The 16188-nt window shown below is 40.4% G+C and overlaps 1 protein-coding gene across 2 annotated transcripts; it reads right to left on the reverse strand.

The window, feature by feature from the left end:
* Positions 1 to 1708: 1708 nt before the first annotated feature.
* LOC118406576 lies at positions 1709 to 15995 on the reverse strand. Of its 2 annotated transcripts, none has more exons than XM_035806690.1 (19): positions 15836 to 15995; positions 15411 to 15488; positions 14754 to 14898; positions 14404 to 14467; positions 14110 to 14146; positions 13911 to 13931; positions 13657 to 13683; positions 12970 to 13031; positions 11414 to 11565; positions 10752 to 10906; positions 9982 to 10116; positions 8797 to 8899; positions 7070 to 7287; positions 6310 to 6375; positions 5413 to 5576; positions 4515 to 4683; positions 3961 to 4056; positions 3414 to 3533; positions 1709 to 2524 (listed from the first exon to the last, which is right to left on the reverse strand). In XM_035806690.1, the coding sequence occupies exons 2-19, from the start codon at positions 15453 to 15455 to the stop codon at positions 2411 to 2413; spliced, it is 1893 nt and encodes a 630-aa protein (XP_035662583.1). In that variant the 5' UTR covers positions 15456 to 15488; positions 15836 to 15995; the 3' UTR covers positions 1709 to 2410. The 2 variants fall into 2 exon arrangements, with proteins under 2 accessions (XP_035662583.1, XP_035662584.1); XM_035806691.1 differs by having other exon boundaries at positions 15411 to 15485; positions 15836 to 15985.
* Between the last annotated feature and the right edge of the window lie 193 nt (positions 15996 to 16188).

The raw sequence follows: 16188 nt of genomic DNA on the forward strand, positions 1-16188 counted from the left end.
GTTTGGAAATGTCACGTAGGCTAGGCCTAAAGGGTCTTCAGCGAAATTGAAAAAAAAAAGGATCAAAAGCATGCAGTCACTCTCAATTGTGCTTTTGTTTAAGTAGCAGAAATGTTTTTGTCAACGGGTCAGCCCTACTCTTTTATATCATTAAGTGTGTTGGGTTCTTTTACGTGAAGGGGTTGTTTGCTAGCCTGAGTATCATCCTCCGTAGTAACGTGGATAAAACGTTGCATACGTTGCACAACGTTTGTATGGGATATATTCCGAAGTAGATTGACCCTTTACTCCCATGATGAGTGCATAACGCCTTAGTGGCCGTTTTGCAACCCTACAATCTTCTCTTTTAAAGGTGTCTTTAGTTGTAGTATTTTGTTTCACCGCTCGGTGACTCTTCAGTATGGAGAAAAACGTATGAAACAAACTTCCGCTGTGCCACAAGAGTAAATAATGAAATCATTTGACCAGCTAGACGCAGTAATGTTTCAAGATCTGTACAGAAGTATTTCTCTTGAAATACACTGTAGGTTAAAGATTTGGCTCCATATAAATCCGTAACTTCCCTACAGGCACGAAGTCCACGCCCTTTGTGTTCACGTCTGAAAAATCCACGGCAGTGGAATACAACTCGGCCTGGTATAAGTCGGTCTACAGGCACAAAGTCCACGACCTTAGTGAAAGCCTGAAAAGTTCACGGCAGTTAAAATGGGACTTTGCAGAGGTGAACTCCAAGGCCGGAGATTTGTGCGAAGTTCATGTAGATGCGCCAATGCCATCCACTGATGCCGTGGAGTTCCTCTCAACTTCAATGGTTCCATTGCACAGCCGAGGACCAATTCCAAGGCTGGGATTTCATGACTGTAGACGCGCCCATACCAGCCTGGGCCGGCCGTGGAGTTCGTCTCAACTTGGTTCCATTGCACAGCCGGGGACGAACTCCAAGGGAATTTCATGACTAGACCAGCCTGGGCCACGGACTCCGTCCTGTATATAATAGTATTATGAACTGCAAGTCGGCGCTTTTAGAGACGTTATGAATCGTCACACATTCGGGTCCATTTTCACAGCTTTTAGGCTATCAAAATGTTAACTTTTGAAGAAGTGATGGTTAACATGAAATTTTTTTTTCAAAGTTGGTTTCACTACCTGGTATGCGAAAACTATTTAGTTTTCATAAGGACGTTACGTAATAAGGTCTTTAGGTCATTTTTCAGAGTTGTCAGGATGGTTTGGTCAGTCACATCACTAGTCACTACCGTATCTACTCAATTTAGCACGCACGCACTTTAAAGTTGCTGTGCGTACTTTATTTGAGGTCATTTTGTTGCAGCAGGCAATTTACAAGTTTGTAGAGCCAATCACAGTGGGGATTTATGCAAAATAACCTCGGGAAAACATCATAAATGTGTATTTTTCCAGTTCAAGGTCTGTTCAAAATTGTTGGTGAAAGGGGGGGGCGTACTTTATTTAGTTTTTTTCCATTTCACCTGTCAGTCCCACTGGTCTGTCTGAGACTTGCCTCAAGTCAGGGGTGCGTATCTTAATTGGGGTGCGTACTTGATTCGTGAAACAAAAATATGGTATTTACTTTCCTTCTCTTACTCTGGACGACATTTATTGTGATGCAACATATGAAAGGTACAAGTTACTGTGTACTCTGATGATCTAATTAATGATAAACGAACTGTAAGAAGTAACCATGTAAGCCTCCTTTTAAACAAACATCTTTAATCAATCATACATAACTTTTTACCATATCTTAACAGCCAATGTCACATATCATATCTCATCAATTCTATGTAATATAACTTAATCTTTCTGATAAGTTAGGAAAACTTGATAGTTAATTAAAATGTAACATTTAACATGTATTAAACATGGGTACATAGCTAAGCGACATCTGTCTAATAAATACATGACTGTTCCATGCAGCACAAGAACATGAAGGAAGTCTAAGAATAGGAATATTTACAACAATATATTAACACAAGTATTGGGGAGTTTAACTCGAGATACTAGCATGTAATGCATGTGACTGACCAACAAAGAAGTAAACTCTTCCCATAACAGTTTATACAAGGTAGTCTTTGTAAACTTTCTCTCTTGGCTAGGCTTCGCACACATACTCTTTGTAAACTAGATCTCTAACAAAACCTCATTTTTCTTCTGTGAACTTTTAATTTCATTGTTGGTTGTTCAACCAAGTTGAATACACAATGTCTTCAACTCCTTCAAAACAGCAACAAACTAAAGTTTTACATTCAACATCAACTTGCTCCAGTCTAATCTTGAAGTAATGGTCAAAGAGTTTTTGTGAAGATGCAGAGCCTCACAGATGTGGAATAAAGCATGACTTTGCTTTTGTTGTGTGCTTGTTGACTGCAGTACTTTGCTGATGTGCCAGGTGGCATCACACCATGATGGCCCGCTCAGTCACACTAGCCTTGCGACGTTTGCTGCTTCTTGTTGCCTGTGTCTGGGTGGACTCTGTGTCCTGGCTACAGCTGATCTCAAACTCCTCATCCTGCAAAAAGTGACGTACAATTTCAGATATTGTTTTAGCAATTAAACCAAAGAAAAAGATTTGCTGTTTGACAATGAAACTAAACCAGGTCCTGCAGTTCCAAAAAGCCGCTAGGGGGCCCAATCCTACAACACAAATTCTCTTCTTAAAGAGCTATATAACACTCATATATATATAACATCATGACCATAGCATGTCCAGAACCAAAAATATCAATACCAGAAGTTTCACTACAGTAGTGTAGGAAGCTGCTGGATGCCAAAATCTATACAACCAGGATATCAAAACAATACAACCAGGCCTTCTATAGCATAATGTTGCACAAACATACACACAAGCACACACATACACACACACACACACACACACACACACACACAAGCACACACACACACACACACACACACACACACACACACACACACACACACACACACACACACACACACACACACACACACACACACACACACACACACACACACACACACACACACAAGCACACACACATGCTATCCAAAACATAACCTTCTTCAAGTTGGCAAAGGTAACAATACAAAACTACTCTTACAAACCATGACCTTGGAATATGATTTGGGTCTTTTTACATGGTGATCATTGAGTTCAGAATCTATAAAAGTGGTCTCTTATCATTGCTTTAAGCAATCTCATTTAAGAAAAAAAGGAAGAAAAAGCCATGAGTAATAAGTAAATACATAAGATGTCTCTAGCAACTCATTTTCACTTTCAAATTGAAAGTGTTTAAAAGTCCTTGATTGTGTAGATTATAGTAGAGGTCTATAAACAATTTAAGACAGGTCTTAAACCACAGCAACATAAGTTAACATGATAACCCTTTAAAACGAACAGATGTTTCCTTGGAGCCTACCTTGTTGGCCTGGGAGAAGACTCTCTTCCTGCCCCGTGTTTTAGGAGAAGAGATGTCCATGCTGTCATGAGAGGTGTCTCTGCTCTTGCGATCCCTTTTACTGGACCTTCTACTTGGCTCCTGTTGTAAGAAAGACACCATCATTTTCATCAAGTCCAATTCCACAACCAGAACAACCCACCATGCACAGACTCATCTATACTAAGCTACATGTACTGACACTTCATATCACTCTTGGAAGAGGAGCTGCATTTTCAGCAGTAAAAGAAAGAAATTGCAGCATTTGCCAATTCTATTGTCCCAGTTGCATTAGGTCAGGTGGCAGCAAATTTGTCAGTCCACACAGAATTTTAAAGAGAGTTCTACAACCCTTCACCAAATCTTATGAAAATTTGGTGAGCAACTTTTGTACAAAGTGTTGGAGGCTCATATGTTATGTTCTCTATCCACTTTAAACCAAAATACTCCCTGTCCACCTTTCTTGAGTCTTGGAGGAGGGATGTATTTTTTGATTAATACAGGTAGAAGTTGGAGGGGTTCAACCTACTGGACTGAGCTGAAGTTTCCGGTTGGCAGGTTTGTCCCCTGAGGCAGCAGTGGGGGACAGCTGCAGATGGGATGCCTGCGACACAATCGCATCTACCTGTTGGGAAAATGAAATAAATACAGATTTAAGATCAAAACTGCCCAAGAGAAAATGTCAAATTTCCCAACTTTTGCAATTGGTGAGTTCCACAAACACCAATCAGCACCAAGGACAGGGGATATCAAGACCAATTAGCACCAAGGACAGAGGCTGTACTGACCAATTAACACCAAACACAGAGTATACGCAGAGCAATCAGCACCAAGGACAGGGGCTTGAGGTGAGTACTGGTACAGAAAACTTAGGTACAGGTCCAGGTTCCTGTCCAAAAGGGGCAGGTTCCGGTCCAGACCCGTACCTTGACCTAATTGTTTTTGGCTAGTCAACTAAGAAAAATGGTATTATTGCGGTAACCTAAAGCTGGTTAAAAACATTAAGATTACATCCCAACATAAAACCCTACCAATGCCAGCTGCTCCTTTCCTGTTAACATAGAATCCAAACATTGACCTAACCTCATGGTCTCCTGTGGCCTTTGCTCTCACAGGAGTCTCATCCTTCTCTGGGACCTTGGTGGGACCACTTTGAGTCTGACTGTCTGTGTTCTTCACTGGCTCAGTGTGGCTGAAGTATTTACTGAAGCCTTCAGTTGTGACCATCTCCTTATCCACTGTCTTGCCAAGCCTAAAGAAAAAAGGAAAAATGCTTTAAAACTTGTTTTTACATCCAACAGCATTTTAGATTAAGCCTTGGGGATTAAGGTTTGCCAAGCATTCAGTCATAGCTACATCTTTGTGATTCTTTAAAGGAGTCCTTAACTCGAGAAGAGAGTGTTATTTTCCAATAGACATTAAAGTAAGAAATGCATGCTACTTCACATTATATGATAAAGCATGCACTAATCCCCTGTGCAGTAAAAAGCATTCTGTATTCTACTAAAAATCATTGAGTATTCTAGTAAACTCTGTCTGACAGGAATTCCCCTAAGGAAGCTGTAGAATGCCCCATATAAAATCAAAATTCTTGAAAACTCCACAACATACAAAACTATTCACTTAGTTTTTCCGCTCTCTCACAATTTTTCCCCTTGATACATTTCCCTAGAAAAAACTGGTTTATAATCATAGAAACGACCCTGCATTATGTTGGCTATCTGAGAGGGGGTTGTACAAATCCACTAGCCCTATTGTCCAGGGCAAGTGAAAGTGCTGATTGGGCAAGTGCATGTCCTACCCCAATTGTCCAATCGGGCAAGTAAGATTCTCCATTCAGTGAGATTTTGATATACTTCTTACTTTTTACAGTAATGACATCAAGCAATGGTTAACATAGAAAAAAAGAGGCGATGATTCCCTTGCTAGAAGTGGAAATGCATTTAAAAGTGACATTTGAATTTTAGAAAACTTGTCCAACCTTTTCCCCCTGGCCGCATTTTTGACGAATCCTTCCTTCTCCAGCCGGTTGACGAGCCCGTGAGCCACGTTCATCTCAACGCCCAGTCTCCTGGCAAAGCTGGGAATCAGGAGCCGAGGGGCCTCCGTACAGGCCAGCAGGGCACGCCTCCACAGACAGGTGGCCTGGAGATTTAAAATAATTGTTCCATCTTCAAACTCACGGTTTCGTTATCTTGTTTGGTTTGGCAGGTACGGAGACTTTATAAGGTTTAGACATTAGAAATTCCTCCAATGATTGTAAAAGCCTCCAATAACTGTAAGAAACTTATTCCATTATTACAACTTCTGTATTAGTTAGATAAGCGTTAAGTTATAGAACTGTAGTTATGTAGATGTCATACTTTGTACCCCGTACAATTGTTGTGCAATAAAACTATCTATATTACCTAATTAAAAATCAATAAATTGGCAATAACTACCGACTATTAGTAGTTATTTTCTTGCGCAACAGCGAATTCAAAGCTTTGATGGTTATGTGCGAGAAAAATAAGATTTTTATCCTTTAGGAAATACCAAGGTGCTGTATTTTCTACTTAATTAATGACAACAATAAAAGGGGCAGTGATGACGTCATTCATATGGTCTAAAAAATTGCAATCGGCAAGACTTTGCCATAGACAATCAATATTCAGTACAATCATAATTCTTTTCCCAAAAATGTAGGTTTTAAACAGAGGAAACATATACCACTGACATACCCAGGAGATTAACCTTAACAGGTGCACAAATGTAAATGTGTCCAATTTGCACTTAACAAACACACAAAGCAAAATTGACTTTCAAATACCCTTAGCTTTGTGTCCTTTATAGCCAAATCATTATAAATACATTGTATGTGATCATGCTTACTACTGACCTGTACTTTGACTGGAGAGAGACTAGCCAGGTAGAGGTCTGTTGGATACTTGTCTGGGACAGCCGTCTGAGGGATGCAGAATAAAACACAGTCAAGCAATTCTTCTTATTATACTTGTATGATCCACTTTCTCTCATAAGTACTATTACATCTAAAGTAAACTTTACAAAGTTTTTGATACTTCTTTGATGGGGTGCACCTTCTGTGATGCATATGTTATGAAGCAAATTGCAAGAAATGGAAAACTTAGCATCCAACTATTCATTGATTCATTTCTTCATTCCTTAATTAATTCATCAGGGCTCGAAATTCATTTTGGGGATTAGGTGCACTGGTGCACCCAGCTTAAAAAATTGGGTGCACCCAAAAATGTTTGGGTGCACTACTTAAATTTAAGCAATAACCTAATAATAAAACTTAGTTACAAGCTATCAAATTTTAAACAAGTACCATGACAGACATTCTATTATCTTTCTAACACTTAGATGTCAAGAATATGACGTATACTAGTATACTTTGATATCTTTACATACATAAACCTAAGAAAATATTTGGGTGCACCCTGTGCACCCACATAAAATAATTGGGTGCACAGCTCCAATTTTGGGTGCACCTGGGTGCACATGCACCCAGTATTTTGAGCCCTGATTCATCCATCCTCTTATAATTCATTTCACATACACCTGTCCAATTTCTTCATTGCACAGCTGAAAATAAGTATCTCGCAAAGCAACAAACAAACTACTGTGTATCTTCTTACGTCTGCACAGACGTCACAGATGTGTCTCTCCGGCGCGTCCTCCTCCCGGATGACCTTGAAGCAGACTCCGTGCTGCCAGAAGTCGCAGATGGCACACAGGATCATGAGTCCGTCGTCCTCGTTACACCCACAGGGACAGCGCACACCCATGTCCTCTTCTTCCTGGTCCTGCTGGGAGCCTGAGGGCCGACTGGCCGACTCTGGAGTCTTATGGGGTGCTGGGAAAAATTAAAAAATTGTTACACCCACAGGGGCAGTGCACACCCATGTCTTCTTCTTCCTGGTCCTGCTGGGAGCCTGTGGGACGGCTGGCCGACTCTGGAGTCTTATGGGGCGCTGGGAGAAATTAAAACACTTGTTACACCCACAGGGACAGCGCACACCCATGTCTTCTTCTTCCTGGTCCTGCTGGGAGCCTGAGGGCCGACTGGCCGACTCTGGAGTCTTATGGGGCGCTGGGAGAAATTAAAACACTTGTTACACCCACAGGGACAGCGCACACCCATGTCTTCTTCTTCCTGGTCCTGCTGGGAGCCTGTGGGACGGCTGGCCGACTCTGGAGTCTTATGGGGCGCTGGGAGAAATTAAAACACTTGTTACACCCACAGGGACAGCGCACACCCATGTCTTCTTCTTCCTGGTCCTGCTGGGAGCCTGAGGGCCGACTGGCCGACTCCGGAGTCTTATGGGGTGCTGGGAAAAATTAAAAAATTGTTACACCCACAGGGACAGCGCACACCCATGTCTTCTTCTTCCTGGTCCTGCTGGGAGCCTGTGGGACGACTGGCCGACTCTGGAGTCTTATGGGGCGCTGGGAGAAATTAAAACACTAAGTTACACCCACAGGGGCAGCGCACACCCATGTCTTCTTCTTCCTGGTCCTGCTGGGAGCCTGCCGGACGACTGGCCGACTCTGGAGTCTTATGGAGCGCTGGGAGAAATTAAAACACTAAGTTACACCCACAGGGGCAGCGCACACCCACGTCTTCTTCTTCCTGGTCCTGCTGGGAGCCTGCCGGACGACTGGCCGACTCTGGAGTCTTATGGAGCGCTGGGAGAAATACATTCTATATAAAATATTGTGACACAACAAGGCTTTCTTGAGACAGCAACTTAACCATCATATCCAATTACTGCTTTGTGACCCTTCTAATTCCGTAGACAAAATGGAACCATTTGGATATGGATAGTATTTTTTGCAGCATTTTGGAATATTTCGGAATAGCAGAAATACACACACACACACACACACAATACAGTCTTACAACCAAACACACTGTCATAATATCACAATAAAACAGATACAACAAAAAACATTTAACATTTCACTTTTGTAGGCTGAAGTAAAATCTTAGCTTACATGTTTAATTTTGTCTGTTCACTCATTCATGCATCAAATGACTGTAGCACTTAAGCAATACTTCAGGTATAATTAGTCGTTATTTACGTATTGTCCAACCAGTGTAACATTGGCATTACCATACCTACTAGCCACACTTTTCTACATACATTGTGAATTAGAATTTAGCCTTTGATTCCTTTTGCAGTTAGCAGATGAGAAATCCTTTCTTCATCTTATTTCTATCAAAACTGTCACAAAGATACACAAAGACTCTTACAAAATCAAGTACTGTTAAGCTCATTAATTGTCTACCAAGAAAGCATCCATTGGTAATCCATGGTATAATCAATAAGCAATCAGGAAGATTACTGTAGCATGTAGTTACCTTGGTTTGGCACATCTTTGCACTCCTTGGGAGTCAGGCGCTGCTTGGGTGAAGACGACTTTTGTTTTGTTGGTTTCGCTGACTCGGCTGGCTTTCCCTGCGTCTGTGGACACAATTTAAAGCCTGACCAATTTTTTTCTTGGTTCTCAGAACATCTAAAGATCAGAAAAAGATCGACATGAAAACAGAAAGTTCAAGAGGTTTCAAATTGATAGTTTTTATTCTAGTTTTCATCTTATTACTTTATTCAATTCAATTAATGGCTAAGTACTAGTAGTTTACTTAATGGTTCAACTGGAAAAATGTCAAGACGATATGTACCGTATATTCTCGAATAAAGTACGCACTTTTTTAACTTTTCAAAATTGAAAAGGTGCTACAAGTTGTTGCCAAAGTTGGGGTGCGTACTTTATTTGAGGTTACTGCACAGAGAAATGGTAAAAAAGCCTAAAAATAAAGCAAGGTGGAGCAACACTTCTAGTAATGTTTCAAAACATACACTTGTTGTTGTCTTGTAGTTGTCTAAACACGAAACAAAGAAATTGTCTAAACATGATTTACATAAGAGTGGCATTTGCATACAATCCTTTTGAGTTAGTGACTTTGACTTGTACAACTGGTTTTCCTTGATTTCTTCTACCAGTTCTCAGTGGTTTTTATAATTTGCAGTAGGCAATTCTCAAGTTTATAGAGACAATGACAGTGTAAACGCATGTTATTTCAGGCAAAATAACCTGGGGAAAACATCATAAATTTGAATTTATCCAGTTAAAGGTCTGTTCAAAATTGGTGGAGAAGGGGTGCATACTTTATTTGAGTTTTTCCATTTTACCTTTCAGTCCCAAAGATCTGTCTAAGACTCGTCCAAAATCATGGGTGCGTACTTTAATTGGGGTGCGTACTTTATTCGAGAATATGCGGTACTAGATTTGGTGCGTTGATCTGGTCTGTCTCCAGGACCTGTCCCTTATTCCTGGGACCAAAATTTGCTTGTTGGGGTCCAGATGGGTAAACATTCACCCTGTCTGACACAAGAAACTGAACTTCAAGACATGAAATTGAGGAAAATGTGCTTTCCCAAGCTTAAAATGACAGATTTAACAATGAACACTAACAAGATGGAAGCCTAAACAATGAGTGGGATGGGAAAAAAATATTATATAGAAAGCCATGGTATTAATTGACCTCCACATCCATAGGATCCTCTGTGTCTTCCCCATCTAGCCCTGCAGTAGAGATGGCGGCACCTCCCTGCATACTGTTGCCATCCTCAGTCTCAGCAAGCTCTGTACCTGCCGGCAAACCTGGCTCATCTCTCACCTGAACACAGCACAAGTATGATTTATTACAATAAAATTTGTATCAACATCTGTAGAGCTGTCCTTCGGCATAACTGTGAATAACAGTTTCAAGGCACGTGGCATGACGGCAACTGATTATATTACAATCAACGACCTGTCACACCTAACCTTTGCACATCTTAACCTGTTAAGGTTTACTTGGGGCACTCACTGCAAATGGGGCACTGGTGAGGCACTGCAGGGTTTGAAAGATCATTCAACGACTTTCAGAGATAAAGAACAAATTTTCTTACATTTTGTGTATTTCGTTGTTTTCTAAGTCAGACTTTTCCGTATTACGCAATCTTTGAATTATAAAAAAAATGGCCCAAATAACAAAACAGTGCCGCAGTGAACAAACCCCACAGTGCCGCACTGGTGTCCCAAGTGCAGTGAGATACCACCCTAAGTGTTGTATAAATCTACTCAATGAGGGTGAGTCTAATGTACTTTGTGCAACAATTTCCACTCTACAATCGGTCTACAGGATATAACAATTTTTTGCAGTTGGTACATCTACCAGTTATAATCTAAATCATTTTGTACATGAGGCATAGTATATAATAGACTAACTGACATAATTTCTCTGCCGTAGATGCCACCAATAGCCGTTACCTCAAACTGTGAGCTGTCCGTTTTGATGCGCAGCTTGACGGTGTGCCACTGTGTGGACACATCCCCCACCTTGATGTTCATGGGCTCACAGTTGTACAGGAAACCTTCCAAGTCCGCAGGCTTAAAACCAGGGGGCTGGTAGTCTGAGGGGGTCACTGGGGAGGGGGTGGAGGGGAGGGGGGGTTAAGTGGGCAAGAGGGGGTGGCTTAACTTAAGGATAGGTCAGACACAATTAATAGTTGAAGGAAATTGTTCTTTATTGTGTTGTTTAATAAGAATAAAAGGGTAAGGGAAAAAAAGAAAGAAATGAATAATATTAGTGTAAACATGTCAGCATTTTGATTCAATACATCCTATACGTAACAAATACTGATATAAGATGCTTTGATACAATTGTCACATTGGAGTTGCAAACAAGTACTGAAAATAGTACAAAAAGTAGATGTTTAGGGAGAAGACTAAAAACTACAGCAAATTCACTACAATTATTTGCCATTTGCTTATTCTATAGGAATTGAGTATACAAGATCTAGACAAAAAGTAATGAAGCAGTTACTCAAAAATATTCTTTTCCAATGAAGTTGGAGCAAGGTAACAAAAAGTAAAACTGGGTAACAAATTACTTGCAAATCAAAATGAATAGGTACATACAGATAACGTACCATCATCATAGTAGAGCAGTTTCATGGTCATCATGACATCATCGGGCAGGGCCTTGAGAGACTGGGTCAGCACCACAATGGTGCGTAACAGCTGCATGGTGGCTTTCTTGGTCTCCGCAGCGCTGTAGGCTGATGCCAACTGCTTCTCATTCCTGTCAATCAAATCATGGATGCCTACGGTTAGACTGAATACACTAGTTAAAATCATCGATCAACGACGTTTACAGTTGATTCAGTTTGGGGGCATTTAGATAAAAAATGATCATATCATAGGATATTATCATACATATATAAAACTTTGAGGGAAACAGTTCAAAACACAACGAGTAGCGAACACAGCGAAGGCAATTAAGCGTTCAGAAGTCTAGTCATGTGAGGAACAGCGCTGGATCTATATCTATCAGTCTTACAGTGTATAATGTCTAATTTCTGTGATGATCGTGTCGACCTTCCACTTATTTCCCCCCGAGAAGAGGGGAGAAGGTGTCTGAATTGTTCAGATGACTGCAGTGATCTGGCGAACTTCATCGTTAAGGCTTCGCGACGGTCTTCGAGTGTGGGTAGGTCTAGTAAGTCACATGTCTTGGTGTAGGACGTAAAGTCAGGGCCTAAAATGATTCTGAAGGCACGTCTTTGAACGGATTCGATCTTCTTACTTAGCACGCTGGGTAGTCCGGGGTGCCACACGGGGGCACAGTACTCTGTTATGGGACGGATGTAGGTGATGTAAACTGTCACAAGATCATCTGTTGGGAGGCGGAAGTGTTTGAGTTTACATAGGAGGAAGAGCCGTTGACTGGCTTTATTATACATAGTGTTGACATGAGTGTTCCACTTCAGGTTTGATTGAAGATGTATTCCAAGAATTTTCATAAATGGTACTTCTTGGAGGACAACATTACTGACTGTGAGTGGGCGAGGGATGTAAGGGACTCTGCTGAATTGTATGTACATAACTTTGCACTTTCCAGGGTGGAGCATCATGTGGCTTTCTTTTGACCAGTTGTCCAAGTCAGTTAGGTCCTGTTGCAGGTGTGACGGAATTTGGGGTGGGTTCCGGACTTCCAGCATGTTCAAATCATCAACAAATTTCCAGCGCTTTGAGAGAGCTTCCTGTGCTGCACTATTAATGTAAGCAGTGAAGATAAGAGGGCCCAGTAAAGTTCCTTGTGGCAGACCACAAGTGATCAGAACGCTGTTGGAACACACGCCGTGGTATCGCACCTCTTGGCGCCTGTTTGTGAGAAAATCGGCAATCCATCTGACCAGCGAAGGCCGCAGTCCGAGTTCTACAAGACGGCAAATCGCGACTGTGTGGCTGACTCTGTCGAATGCCTTGCTATAGTCAGTAGAGACCAGGGAACACAGGGTATTGGGCTTGTCACACGCCTTGAATAAAGTGTTTGTCATGTCTAGGAGGCAGTGAGTGGTGGATCGGCCTTTAAACCCACTGAACTGCTGAAAGTCAATGTTCGGGAGGATTGCAGTATTCATGTTCTTTTTTATCTAGATACCGAATCTGTTCTCCGTATGGACCTAACAATGCAGTGACATACCTGTAGATGGTAACACCCTGGTTGTTGTAGGCAAACTTGAAAGTGTAGGATTCAATCACAGTCTGAAAATAAATGATATTGTCTTGATTATTGTCAGGCTTGAATGTGTCCTTGTTGTTAAGAACACAAATAAAGACCAATCAGCACGAAAAGTTGTTGTACAGACCAGTCAGCACCAAGGACAGATGCCATACAGACAATTTAGCCTCAAGGACAGATTACCACCAAGCACCAAGATGTACAGTCCAATCAGAACCATGGACAGATGCTGTTCAGACTAATCAGCACCAAGGAAAAATGCTGTACAGACCAATCAGTACCAAGGGCAGACGCTGTACAGACCAATCAGCACCAAGGACAGATGTTCTACACACTAATCAACACCAAGAACAGATGTGCAGGCCAATCAGCACCAAGGACAGATGCTACACAGACCAATCAGAACCAATGAGAGATGCTACACAGGCCAATCAGAACCAAGGACAGATGCTACACAGACCAATCAGCACTAAGGAGATCAATTAACAGAAACAAAACCATTTTGGGAGAATAGTCAGAGCTCAAAACAGCATTTGTAAGGGCTGTCAGAAGCATGGACGATGTTTATACAACTGGCTAATCAATGATGCAAACAGTTGTAGATGAATGCTACTAGACTAGTTAGTGAAGTACAAAAGCTCATCTCACCTCTGGATCTGTAGGGTCTTCATAAATCTATGGAAACATAATGAAAATTAGGAGATCAGCTCAATGTAATGGCGAGTGGGTATAACTTGGTACTGGAAAAAAGAACCTGATATATCTTAAGTTACAGTACAACACAACCATTTATCCAAACCAAAGTCTGTATCATATGTTTCACATAACAATATATGAGGTAACACTTTACAAACAGTTTTGTTTATTCTATTTAACCAAAAATATGTTGTTTGTACACTCACCCCAATGATCAGGCACCGCAGCTATTAAAGTAGAAATGGTAAAATAAGTCAAGCAAAGTGCATAAACTGGGGACAGTTTTCAATATTACTGATGACTAACATTCACTTTACCAAAGGAGATCTATCCCTTAGACACACCACTAAATAGATTTTCTTTAAGTATTATAGGCATTGAAATTATGAGTAACCATGGACTCACATATTTCTTGTCCAGGGCATCAAAACATCCTTTAACCCTGTAAAGACAAAACATTGCTTGTTTTACTTTAAACTGCATGTATCTGTGTCTATTGCATTGATCTAAACTTGTACTATGCTGTGACATAAATAGTTGCTGGAATAATGCAACCAAACATGACATCTAGATGTAATTGCAATTACTGTATTTCAAGAGTGCCAAAACAAAATTTAACAGAGGAGAAAGAAACGTTTTCATAGGGCAGGCACATTTTTTAAATAGTTGGCTAGTACATGTATAAATAAATTTTCTTACCACTTGATGACCTGGCAGGCTCCAGGACAGGCACTGTCATCACGAAGGATCTTCAGGTTCAAATCTGGATCAAATAGGAAGAAATATATTGGATGAATTGAACTGAATATCTGTATGTACCACTTAGTGTCTTTTATGTTTAATGTCATCATGTTGTCTTTTACCTAAAGAAAGAATGATTTTCAAACCATTCAATGTACTCCAGAAATATGACAAGAGTGTGCATGACAGAAATCCCAAATTATATAATCTTTGCATTAATTTCAATTCTAACTTCATTACCCTCAACTCTTTTGATTCTACCACACATGTTAGAGTGGAGACACATATACTGATATAGTTACATCTACCTTCGAGGCATCTGTCCCCAAAGGCATGTTCAGGAAAGATCATTCGCAGGTAGGTTATGTTGGAGACAGCTACGGCCAGTAGTTTCTTCACAAACAGGGTGGAGAGCTGCTCTGTGACTTGGTCAGTTGGGAAGATTGCATTCCACTGTGGAAATATGAACAGAAACACTCTCATTGTACTATTTGTAGAATAAAAAAAAATGGCTAGCCATTGCACATTTCTACAACAGTGCTTTATAATTGAGTTAAGTTATAACCATACTAATTCCAAGGAAACATTGGGGAGGGTGTCCTGACAGCACTTTACATTAAATTCAGTTCACCTAATTCTAATTTCACTATGATTTATACAAAACTTTTTGCGACCATACTAGTTGTATTTTATGAAATCAAATTGCATAGAATTACAAGTATGCAGGCCCCCATGTCAAGTACACGAGATAGCAAAACTTGAAGTTCTGCTGCAGTACCTTTGAAAGCTGCCTGGGGGCAATTAATCTCTCTATGTAATGTTGTATAGAGATATAACATTATAGACACGTAATAGATGCGTAATAATTTCTCAGATGATCTAACTAAGAGCAAACTATTAAACAAAAAGACATGGCGACTCAAGATGTAACCTTCTTGGCAAATTCGAATGTCGGGTGTACTTACATTCCCAGTCTTCTCCTGAGACCTCATCTTGGTTGCTACTGCCATGTCTAAGGTCTGGGCAAGACACTATGCTGGCTACTAAAAAACAAAATTAAAACTGCAAGTGTTATGGTCAGATAATTTATATTTGAATATCATGGTAATATGTTTGATTATGTGACATTAATGTCTTGCAGATGACGTAACATACATAACACAATAAAATTTGGAATAATAAAGCACATAGTAACACACTACATATCAGTTAAAGTGCTTTAAAGATACAACGTGACAGAATTCAAGAGTTTAAGACTTTATAGTTAGAATAAGTTAGAATAATGAAGGAAATGAGCGTAATGCTTCCAGACCTGGTCGACCTTTGCTGGAAACACGACACGACATAAGATCTTCTTTCATATATTGCAAGGGAAACTTGGCTTCCTTACCTGAAGTTGGAGGAGTACTAGCTGTCCCTAAAGCAGAGTTTGAAGAATTTTATTTCGCAAGACGGCACCGCACCTTCCTTCTTCTCTCGTCTTGACTGAGACTGACTGTGCACTGTGTTTCCCGCCAAACTTCAAAATATTCTTGGGGAGATACCAATTTTGGAAGGGGGCAGAATCTATAATATTTTTAAGATCAGGTCTTTATTATGATTTTAAGTTTATCAAATAGTAATAGTAAAAATTAAACTATATAATAAGTAATGTTCGTATAGCACGTACGTTGTGACAATGAATATTAATCGATATAAACTATTCCTAATTCCTCCCCTTTTGGAGTATGTGTACCAATCCAT

The sequence above is a fragment of the Branchiostoma floridae genome, chromosome 19 (assembly GCF_000003815.2).
Source record: "Branchiostoma floridae strain S238N-H82 chromosome 19, Bfl_VNyyK, whole genome shotgun sequence".
Lineage (NCBI taxonomy): Eukaryota > Metazoa > Chordata > Leptocardii > Amphioxiformes > Branchiostomatidae > Branchiostoma > Branchiostoma floridae.